A 12,266-nucleotide genomic window follows, 5' to 3' on the forward strand; every position below is an offset into this window, starting at 1 on the left:
TTTTTGCAATTGAAATTTGATAGGAAAAAATGAAACTTTATTGAAAGATTTAAAGGTTTTGATATATTTGGCTTTCCCATATAAAGTTAGTACGTTTTTTTTTTCCAATGAGATTTTTATTCTCACAAATTTTCTATGAACAAATAATTATCCATCAGAAAAATCCTCTTTTAATGTTTTCTATCTTTTCCTTAATGCCTTTTCTCTTTCTTTCCTTCTTTGTTGGGTTTTGACACAGATGTAAATGGTGGAGGAAAGATCAAGACTACTAATAGCCTGTTTGGTTCACTGAATGATAAGGAATGAGTGTAATGTAATGGATAGGAATGTAATGTAACGTAATGATGATTACAATAAGTTTGTTTGGTGCCATGTTAGGAACGGGGTAGCAAAATAATTTTTTCATATTTACTTAATTACAGATAAAATTAAAAGGACAAAAATATCCTTATCTATAAAAAAAAAAGAAACAAGAAAGCCTCCTCCTGTGTCCTGTACTCCTTCCTTGTCGCAATGGAAATCTGTCATCCCTGACCAGCGTCACTCACGAATCTTTTCGACCCCTTTTGGTTACTAGTTCAGATGATATTCGAAACCCACCTACCATATCCTCAAGGTATACTACTTTCGAGTTGCTTCGCTGGAGACTTTTGATTTGCAATAAAATCTCTTTTTCACTTCAAAAAAAGAAGGAAGGAAGGTAGGTGTGTTGGAGGTTGGGGCTGGATAAAAAAAGGCCATGAGTGGGAGAGAATGAGGTTGGGGATTGAGTTCGATGGCAGTAGTGCTCTAATTGTGTCTGACTTTTTTAAGGGTAATAATGTATTTTTCTCATCATGTAATCCTCATTCACAGGGTCTATCTATATAATCTGGATACAGGCTTTTAAAGGAATCAGGATAACAAGATGTAATTTTGTTTACGTTGTAAAGCCCAACTAAACAATTGAATCAGATTTTTACATTAAGATTACATGTAATCATCGTTCCTGTAATCCAACCAAACAGGCCATAAATGGGCAAAAGTAGAATCTGGGGGACTTGAAGTATGTGTTTAAGTCTCATAGGAGAATCCAAACCTATTTCTATTTTCAAAATAGTTAAATATTGATGAAATTCCTATATTAATTATCCGATGGCATTTAAAATAAAATATAATTGACCCCGTGATTTTTTTTTATGAAATGAAAAGGTTTTGGTAATTTTAATTAAGAATTATATGGGCTCCAAGCCCCCTCCTCCGCCCATTTAAAAACAAAAACTAATCCCGTCAGCCCAACACGTCTTTCAGTTCTTCTAAAAGCCATAAGCCCACAACTGGTGAACCAACAATCCGTTCAATATGTAATGTAGATGTATAGCCAAAAAGTTCCTTTTCTCTTTGGGTTTTTTCTTTTGGGATCAAGACCCAGCATGGCAAATTAATATTTAAATTTTTGTTAGCATATATACCTATATTTAGTGCTCGATAATGTCTGAAATAAGATTGTTTCTGATAAGAAGATATCTGCACCTATTGAGAAAAAAAAAACTCATATATTAGTGCCACCTTGTTTGCCTTTCCACCCCACCCATCCATGCTAACCCCAAAGTAGTCGGCATATTAGTTCTCTCTTAACAAATCAGCCACACATTAATATTGAGCTGACTCATGTTAGCTAGAACGGCCAACTTAGCAGTGAACCATTGTATAGAAGGGCAAAATAGGAAAATAAAGATTGAATACTCTAGATATTATCAAACTGAATATATGTGTTTTATCAAATCAAATTTGGGGGGGGGGGCTTATATTATAGAGCGGAGGAAAATAAATTTATCATGGGGAATGGATATACTTAATTAGAACGTGGAGTGGAATAAAATTTAATAGTAATTGTTTACTGCCGTTTAGTGGATTCTTATTCCCATCCCATAATAAACAATGAAGGAGATAACAAATCAAAGAAGGGAGAATAAGTAGATTAGGAAAGAAAGAGAAAGATGAGGATTGTTTATTGATAAATAAATAAATTTCACTTCCCTCTATTTGTTTTAAATTAATTACACTGACTTTTTTATTTTAGTTTAATTATATATATGAGTTTCTTTATATTTTCAAAACTTGTATAAATAATTTTTTTGAAATAAAAAGTTGAATAACATAGTATTCCACTATTTTCATAAAACTATTAATTGATTGTAAAATCACATATTTTGAACTAAAATATGCATAATTAATATAAATATGATTTGAAAATAATTTAAGTTTCTAAGAAAAGACTAACACATCGTTTTAAATTTCTTTATTTAATTTAATTTTTGTGCAATTTTTTAGTGATTTTTTAAAGTTTAGATACATGTGTTATCTAAATAATATTTCAAACGTGTACTTAATGAATTAAAAATTTACATAATGACCAATCTATTTTTCAAAATAATTTATGTTTATTTTATTTTAGGTTTTATTTATTTTAATATAATATTTTGAAATAATATTTATTCAAATATTGCCTTATTTGATTATTAAAAATTACATGCAGGGAAAAAAATCGGTACTAAAGAAGGATAAAATGAAATTTTTTTTTTGAAGTGTTAGCCAATTTTTAACTATCTATCTTGGGAGACGTGTGTGTAAGATAAAAATTCCTTGTAACTCAAACGGAGTATTGATATCAACTAGAGCATGTCCTATACATACACTTGTGTAAAAATAAAACTTGAAATAGTCATATTATTAATGCTTTAAGTTATATACTAATGTGTTGATTTTAGATGTGCGAAAATATGTATATTGACATTGATATGCACATAGTAATAGTTTATACTGGGTTGTTTGTACCAAATATCATATAATAATTTAATGTACCACAAGTACTAAAATTAATCTTAGGAAAACTAGACCGATCTTTGGATTGGTGGATGCACTAGTTTATGGTTTAGTGGTTGGTTTGGGGTTGAGTCATGATTAAATCGGTCAAGAATAAATTAATATATTAAAATTAAAAAAATCGTCCATAATAATAAAAAATATTATTTAAATCCAAAAAATATTTTAAAAAAGGAAATATTCATAAATGCTGTATTATTTTCAAGCAAAAAATATGTACTTATTTCATAATTTACAAATGCATACATTCATGATACATATTTCTTATGTATTTGTTAATTTTCTTCATTTTTATGCTTATTTGGTATAAATATGCATAAATTGAAGCATAGAAATATAGATTAAAATTTAAAAAACATAAAAATATGTGTGAATAGTTTATGGTTTACCTGATCTGACCACCGATTCGATGCACCTCTGATTTTATGTGATGTTCGGATTGAATATTAAACAAGTTTAATTTGTGGTTTAATAAATCGAATCAACCACCAACTAGTCTAATCTAATTTTTAGAACATTGTAGAATATTGAATTATTGATGTTAACTGTGTGTTGAACTTGAAGTGGGAGGCCCTACCACAGCCAACATGAATAAATTCTTTATAAACTTTTTTTTATATATATAATAGAAGAATCCCTGCCACTAGTATCTTTTTGTTCTCTTATTTCCATGTCTTCCAATAATATTTTGTAACATACTATTATTTCTAATTACAATTTTGAGGATCATTTAATGCACAAAATAAAATAAGATTGATGAGAAAATAAGTAATTTTTTACATGAGCAGTAGCACATATATTTTTAAATAAAACAATAAAGAAAATAATTAGCAGTAATAAATAAAAGCATCCTTTATATCAACTGATATGATATAATATCTCATGTCGTAAGGTACTACTATTTATAACTGAATTATACTTTATAAGTAAAATAGTTTGTTGTAAATTATATCTTTTACATATCGATATTATATTTTAATTAAGAACGATTTTTCCCCGTTATAAATAGCCCACTTCATACATCATTTCACCCCAAAACAAGCTCAAACACACCCTCAGTTCTTGACTTTAGTTTCCTCGCCCCTTTCCCCCTCTCTGTCCTTCTCTCACCGTCTCAAAAGCTAGCGGCCGCGGCGCCCTCGCTAGCGGCGGCAGCAAAGACGATGAAGAACTTATGTGAGGTTGTGGATGGGTTGAAACCAACCATACTAATGGTGGTGGTTCAACTATTTTATGTTGTGGTTAACATCCTTTACAAACTCGTCTTCTATAACGGCATGAGCTTGCGAATTGTCATGGTTTATCGTTTCGTTTTCGCCTCTGCTTTCTTGGCTCCTCTTGCTTTCTTTTTGGAAAGGTAAAACTTGCTTCATTTATTTTCGGAAAAATTAATCATTAATCATTTGGTTCTTGTAGTTTTCACTTGGATACAACTTGTTCTTCAGTGTAACTCAATTTTTACAGTCTTGACTCGATTAAAATCTGATCCACTTAAAATGTTATCCCCACCTTTTAGAAAATAAAATTATTAAGGACTAAAGTAAATTTTTTCTTAAAACTTAGGGCTAATGTTTTAAATGGCTAAACTATAAGTATTGAGTTACATTGAGTCAGGGACAAAGTTTCAATTGAGTCAGAACTATAGAGATTAAATTTCACCGAATTAAAACTTAGAGATTGAATTACAATTTAGGCAAAACAGTAGTGTTGAGTTGATAGATGCTTATTGCGAATTGTTTGCAGGAAGAAGAGGCCAAAGATGACTTGGACTATACTGTTTCAGGGGCTTATATGTGGCTTATTTGGGTATTAAATTTAATTAATTAATTCATCAGTATTGTTATTTTATTTTCAACTTATATATAAAGTTCTAAAAAAATGACACTATATATGATTTATGTATATTAGAGGAACATTGTCACAAATATTATACTTGGAGACGCTGGCCTTAACAACAGTAACTTTTGCTTCAGCGATGAACAATCTCGTTCCAACCGCCACCTTTATTATGGCCCTCTTCTTTGGGTAAACCTTCTTTGCGATACTTTTTTTTTCCCCATGTTTTCCTTTAATAAATACGATCACTATTATTTTTTTGCTTTTCTCTTTGATTTTTTTTGCCTCAATAGTCTTTATTAGTTACATTTAGTGTAAACTTTAAGTTTTCTTTTAGTTATTTGTTTGTCTTCATCACTTCAATACATTTATTTGATTTAAGAGATGTTTATGTAAATTTTAAAAATAGAAGAAAGGTCTCTATATTTCGTGTAAAATAGAATGAAAGTTAAAGTATTTTATTCTTATTAATTAAATTTAGTGTAACCTTTTTCATTTGTTTATTTATTTTTTTCTGTCGGCCAAAAAAATTATTTGTCATCAACATTTCACCAATACACTTGGGCTTAATTGCGTAGTTGGTAGTTGCCTTGTAGTGATCTTTATCCTTTGACCATTGTTAGAGACTTCCTACTTGGTTTCCACTACTTGCACTTTCATTTCTTGGAAGACAAATAGCAATTTTAAATTCTAAAAAGAAAAATTACATTTAAAGTATATATAAAAATCTCCGTGCAAGATTTCAAATTTAAACTATTCGCCATAGCAGTCATTGAGGGGTTTTTTTTTTTAATTAATCTTCTCATGTCTCCCTAATCCATATACTTCTCTGATCCATATTGCATGCTAGTTAAGGGATTGGTTTTAGTCAAAACAAAATATTTTGTAAAATAATAAGATTTCACACACGTGCATAAATTATGAAAATCAAATTAAAATTATATTGAATGAAATTATAAATATTTAAAAAATAAATATTAATATGTTACTTTAAGTTCTTTAAAAGAGATTAAAATTGACAATAAAATGTAGTTTTTTTTGGGGGAAAATTGCTGAAAAAACCAGAATTATGAAATTTATTGTCCCCAGGCACTTAGGGACTCAGGTTCTGGTGGGTATAAGTCATTCAACGAGTGCAATTCTTATTCAGTTATGTTTAACATATCTTCAATTATGTGCATAATGAAAGAAAAGTTGCATCTGATTCAAAATAAGTTATATTTGTGTTTTAAACGAACAAATTTCAGGTATCTTTGTACAATGAATTTTGTAGTGAGTGATTTTATTTTCTAAAATTTTTCTTAACTTTTTTAATGATAAAAACCACATATAAGACACATAAACATATACATACATATATATTTTCTGCATTTAACTTTTGTGGTTATTAGCTTAGAAAAATTGAATTGGAAAGCAGCAGCCGGGAAAGCCAAGATCATTGGAACCCTTGCGGGAACCAGTGGGGCCATGCTGCTAACATTCTGCAAAGGTGCACGAATACCCACACACTCCTTCCACGTCAGCCTTTTGCATCCCCACAGCAGCCACGTGGCATCTCCCCACTCTTCCTCCGGTGGTAATACGCTTTTAGGTGCACTCTGCGCCTTGGGTTACATCTCTTCTTATTCTTTGTGGCTCATCGTTCAGGTCCCTTTTTGCTCTGGCACCTGTCGCTTTGATCGTTGATATTGTCGTTTATTGAAAGTTAACACATTTTATGCTTGTGCAGAACAAGATGAGTGAGAGATATCCATGTCATTACTCGAGCACCACATTGATGAATTTAGCAGCGTCGGTGTTTTCTATTGGGTTTGCTCTTTGCACTGAAAGAGATTGGAATCAATGGAAATTGGGATGGAACATAAGGCTCTTAACTGTGGCTTATGCGGTATGTTATTTTATTTTAGGTTCCTTTGGTTCGATTTATTGAATTTCTCTAGAAATTCTAACAGGGCATCTTATATTGTGTATCATGCATGAATCTCCGATCATAATTATAAGACTTCATTTGTAATCTATAAACAAGATTTTATAATTAGGATGAAGTAGTATCATAATAAAAAAGGTAAAGAGACTCTTAATACTTCCAACTTCCCTGAGAGATTTTGGAGCATAATTAAAGGCGTATGTGATTTTGTATGTTCACACGCAGTTTGATCACAGAGAGGAGTCGGAGTTTTGGTTTTATAGCTGCACTGAGAGGAGAAGAAGAGTCTATAGTACAGAGCGGATGCTGACAGTTTTCGTTTTTCATGCAGACATTTAGTCTATGAAGAAACTGTTCCCACTAATAAAATGCGTATTATACAAATTTAAATAATTAACCACTCTAAGTCAGACTCCTAACCTTATGAGCTTGGGCCTAATCTACAAGGATATATCAGGCGTGCTTTAACATCCCCTTTCTACTTATCTAATTTCCTATTTTAAGTTCAATATGTATATATAGTTATGATCCATTAAAATATATATATATTTCCATGTTTAAAATCAAATACTTATGGAAATTTACTTGGTATTTTGAGTGTGTGTAGGGACTAGTGGCAGCAGGGTTGAGTGTGGTGATCATAGCATGGTGTGTACGCAAGGGAGGGCCTTTGTTCGTATCAATATTTAATCCTCTCCAGCTTTTGTTTTTGGCTTTTGTTGGATCTTTCTTTATGGAAGAAATGCTTTATCTCGGAAGGTATAGACATCTATCCATCTTTGCCCCTTCAATTTCTTTTCTTTTCTTTTTTTTGTTATTATTTTTGCAAGTGAAAATTTAAGACAAAATAAGAAGACATACTTATTTTGGGATTCAAAATATTAATGGGATTAATTTTTCATCAATGGAATATATTTGAATGCAAATAATTAAAAAGAAAAATTTATAAAAATCAACACACATTTTCTTTTTATAAATAACTAACTTAACGAAATTTCTTAATATCTACAAATTAATTATCTAGCTTTTACAATTGGGATTGGAAGGAGAATTTTTTTAATATATTCATTATTTTCTGATTTAAGCAACATAAAGTGAATGTGGACAATTCAAATTGTCGTTGTCATATGCTGAATTAAGTAATAAATACTAATATGAGTTTTGTGCATTAAATGAAATGTGAAAAATGAGTTGCTTATACGACTCATTAATAGTACAGCTAATTAGTTAGAGTTTTTATATCACAGATAAATCCTATAAACAATGTAATGAATTAAATGATTTGGATTATAATATATAAAATTGTGATCATTATTTGCAGTATAATTGGAGGAGTGTTGATAGTATGTGGATTATATATGGTTTTATGGGGCAAAGGCAAAGAGATGAAGATGAAGAATCTTTTAGGCGTATCTTCCATTGATGACGACGAGAAAGGCAACCACAACAATAATAATATTAATCCTTCACTCGCTGTTGATAGGGATCACCAAGATTCATCAGAAAATGGAAATCAAGCAATAAAAATAGCTAGATGGGAAAAAACATGCAACATCTAGAAATGTCTCGTACACTTAAAAAGATACCGTCTCCAGTCTTTAGTATAAAATCCAACTGATTAATTTGAGAAAATTAAAAAAATTAAAAAATTACTTAATTATAGCATATGTTACATAATTTTTTTTTTTAAAAAAAACTTATGTGTATCATTATATTATATATGGTTTATAAGTAGAGTAAATTAGTTTTTAAAAAAACCAATAAATATGATAATTTAAAATAATTTATTTAATTTTTATAATCTTTCCAAATTGATCAACTGAGTTTATATTAAAGACTAGAGGTAGTAATGGGCATTAATTTTCAGTGGTTTAGGAAAAACATTATTTCAGCATCTCATCGATGTACTTTTTGGAAATCCTGTAAAACTGTTTCTTTTTTAAGTTGTTCCATATTTTATTTTTGATAATAAGAAAGTTTTTGCTAAAAGTATATTAAAAAAGGATTATTTTAATTTCCCGCAAGAAATATTCATAGATTACATTTCTTCCGTCAAATCCCCATAAAAAAAACAAAAGTCCCCAGCAAATAATGGCATGTGTAAGAAGAACCAACAAACAAACAATAACGCCAAAAAAAAGGACAAAAAATTATGATGACTTGATTCAAAATTAATTGAAACTATAAGGATTGACAATTTTTTTTTAAATTCTAACAACCAGTGTAATATGTTGTGCCAATACTCCTCCGGTCCCTAATATAAGACCTATTTAACTAATTTGATTAGATTAAGTAAGTTAGGCAAGTTGTTTAATTATAAGAAACGTGACACATTTTTTTAAAACACCATAATTATCTTTCTTAATACCCCATCTCCCTCTTCTACTTAATTATGGTTGAGGGAGTATTCATAGAGGTAATTTAGAGAAAATTGATAAATATGAGAAATGGGTCTTATATTTAGGACCAAAACTAACTCAACAATTGGATTCTATATTAAGGACTAGATGAGTATTATTTCTGAACTTGCAGCTTGACTCCTCATCCGGTTAATTTTTTGTTTTTTTAGTGACAATTAACGAGCAAGGCACGAATGGCCTCCAAACAATTTTCTTAATGATTTTTGACAATTTGTTTTGATGAAATAACAAACTGATATTGCAGATTAAGAAAAATCAGCATACAGTTGCATATGAGACAATCCTCAAGCAAAGTAAAGGCTAGAAAAGGTGGGAGAGTGAAAGCACCCAGCCCACATGACTTTTTTTTTTGGCCGAAGACTTTTATTATTATTGGAAATCAATTTTTTCTCACAATTTTTTACTGGAAAATAAAATCACAATTTTTTTTTCATAATTTGATATTTTTAGGGGGGGGGCTCTCCGCAACGTAGCAGATGACGTGCAGTACATCGCACTGTGCTATGTATCAGATGAATAGTTATTCATGTGCATTGAACTGAATTGTAAATAATTAAAGGAGATTCCAATATCACTAATTGTTAATTAAAATGAATAGTTTTATGAGATTTTATGTAAATTCCAAGCAAATAACACACAAATATAAATTTGTGAATTGAGGAAATTCATCAGTTGTCTCAATCAAGAGTGCTAGCAGGGTTAGGTTAAAGACTGGGAAATGGAAGACATCAAAAGAGGAGACAAAAGGGATGTCGGTGCTTCTTCTGGGGCTTCTAATGAAACCTCAAAAATTGATTTTTCTGAAGCAAATCAATTTTCAGCAGATCAAAAATCTAATCCAAGCGAAGATCCAAACAAGCTCAAACAGTATGTTTGTTTACTTGTAATATTAGTTGTGGTTGAATTTCTGTATAAAGAAGGTTGATATGCCATATCGAATATATTATTAATGAATTTTGATGCTCATCCCCCCCCCCCAAAAAAAATCGCTGGTATAGGATGAGGGATGATGAAGACCAATATATTGTGGAACTGGAAAAGCAGGAAAAAGATTTAGAGGTAATTTTTTCTAAGAGTTCCCCTCAAATGACAAGTATTATTTAAAAAGAGTTAGTTTCTTGGCTTAAATAGAGTCTAGATTGCATAAGATGCAAACTTTCTGCAAATACATACCTCTGGATCTATAATGAACTCTTTAGATTTTTATTTTATCAAATATTGTTAATATATATATATAAATATATGAATTTCTAGATCACCGCAGAGGCGCAGCATATGTAAAAGTAAAGATGATAATTCGAGTTAACTAGGTTAGGTTTAGTGAAGTGAAGGGAGTTAATTCTTTATAATTTGGTGAATTAAGGTTCGACTTTTTACTGAAAGAGATACCTGCATTTAGTACTCGACAGTATTAAACAAAATTACATCCAATAAGAGGATACTTTGCCTTAAAAAAACAAAAAATTTGGAGTGGGCTGTGCGCCTCACCGATCAGTTTATCATAGGTTTGGAAAATAAAAGCCTATTTTGAGGCCGAATTTTTTTTTAGCTCACTCCACTTAATTTTAATTTTAATAAAAACGAAGTTATCTTTTTGCATTTAATTCAAACACATAGTCTTGTTTTACTTTAAGAATTTGATTCGACGTTTGACTTCTTTTTTCTATTATTTATCAGTTTAATATTGAAAGAATAAGTATGTAAAATAAATTTTATGTTTATATTAAAAAATTTTACAATAAATTTAATTATATAATCTTATGAAAATATAAAAATAATTTAAATATTTGAGCCAGGTCTTTCTAACAAACCTTGCTTAGCCCATCCATGACCCCCATTCCAAGTTAATACATTAGAATAGGGATGAAAACAGGTTAGGCTTGAGCATAAGCCTATATATAGGTTTTCTTTTAGGCTTAGACCTGAGTTTTCAAAAGGCCTGACAGGTTCAAAGCCTTTTTAAAAGCCTACTTGCAATATAAGCCTTTTAAAAAGACCTCATGTTTGAAGCTTGAAAGACCATAAATAGACTTTGATCCTGCTAAAGCTTACACAATTGTGAGTTTTTGGTATACTTAGAAGTCTACATATTTTAATATTTTAATATAGGAAAAACCATATCAGAGGTACCTATGTTTCTCTCAATTTTTAATTTGGTACCTTTGTGTTTTTTCCTCTTAATTAAATAATTTAATTTTAGTTTTTTTAAGTAATATTAGCTCTTGTAACTTTGCTCTATTAGCATTTTTAGTGTCGATGTAAGGATTAACGATATTAATAGAGCAAAATTAAAGATTTAATTAAGAGGGAAAAACATATAGATACCACATTGAAAATTAAAGATAACGTATAGGTATCTCCAATATGATTTTCCCTTTAATATATATATTAATAAAATAAATTTAAAAAATTAATTAAGCTAGGCTTTAAATTTAATTTATCTTAAAATGCTGCTAAATAGGCCTTCTGCCTGGCCTATTTGCTAAACAGCCTAGCCTATTTCCATCATTGAATTAGAAAACACGTAGTAAATTATTCACAAATGCTCTTTTGAATAGTTGTTCATTCTTTTGGATCATTTCATAAAGGGAGAATTACAATAGGTCTTAAGGAAGGAATTTAATTACTTTAAATTTTATTGACAATTGAATGGTAAGAGAATGTTGAATATTACTGTAAAAACTACCTATGTATACTCGTTGAAGATCACATTACTACAATGAAGACTTTTTACTTCTGTTTTGCATGATTTTTTACTTCTCTTTTGTGAGGAGCATGAAAAAAAAAGACATAAAAAGTATCCCTTTTTTTATTTTTGTTTTAAACAGAAGAGAATAATGGTATTATTTACTTCTGTTTTGAGCAGAAGTAAAAACCCACTTTTTTACTTCTGTTCCTCCATAAACAAACGTAAAGTTACCTCTGTTTTTCTTAAACTAGACATAAATTTATGTTTGTTTTTGGTAAAATAGATCTAAATTTACATCTACGTCTGTTTTAGTAAAACAGAGGTAAATTTACGTATGTTTTGGTATAAAACAGAGGTAAAAAAAATGATTTTTTACTTCTATTTTGAAAAACAGAAGTAAAAAGTTTTCCCATTTACTATTGTTTTCCTAATACAGACGTGAATGTGCTCTTTTTTTTTTAAAAAAAAATTCACTTTGTAAATACCACTTCCCCTAAAGCCACAATAGCCATAATAGTCACTTTCCAGC

At 29.9% G+C, this 12,266-nt stretch overlaps 1 protein-coding gene across 1 annotated transcript; it reads left to right on the forward strand.

Moving 5' to 3' along the window:
- The first annotated feature begins 3,925 nt into the window (after positions 1-3,925).
- LOC114748136 (WAT1-related protein At1g25270-like) lies at positions 3,926-8,290 on the forward strand. Its single transcript, XM_028936492.1, has 7 exons — positions 3,926-4,222; positions 4,609-4,671; positions 4,774-4,890; positions 6,093-6,348; positions 6,431-6,589; positions 7,236-7,387; positions 7,950-8,290. Exons 1-7 carry the CDS (start codon positions 4,029-4,031, stop codon positions 8,185-8,187), a joined length of 1,179 nt encoding a protein of 392 aa, XP_028792325.1. The 5' UTR covers positions 3,926-4,028; the 3' UTR covers positions 8,188-8,290.
- The last annotated feature ends 3,976 nt before the right edge of the window (positions 8,291-12,266 follow it).

This window comes from Neltuma alba, unplaced genomic scaffold (genome assembly GCF_004799145.2).
Source record: "Neltuma alba isolate B1F8T4 unplaced genomic scaffold, ASM479914v2 tig00005621_pilon, whole genome shotgun sequence".
NCBI classification, from domain to species: Eukaryota; Viridiplantae; Streptophyta; class Magnoliopsida; order Fabales; family Fabaceae; genus Neltuma; species Neltuma alba.

Coding starts and splice junctions, on each gene's coding strand:
- LOC114748136 (XM_028936492.1), top strand. CDS start 4,029: ATGAAGAACTTATGTGAGGTTGTGGATGGGTTGAAACCAACCATACTA. Junction 4,223..4,608: donor CTTGCTTTCTTTTTGGAAAG/GTAAAACTTGCT, acceptor AATTGTTTGCAG/GAAGAAGAGGCCAAAGATGA. Junction 4,672..4,773: donor CTTATATGTGGCTTATTTGG/GTATTAAATTTA, acceptor TATGTATATTAG/AGGAACATTGTCACAAATAT.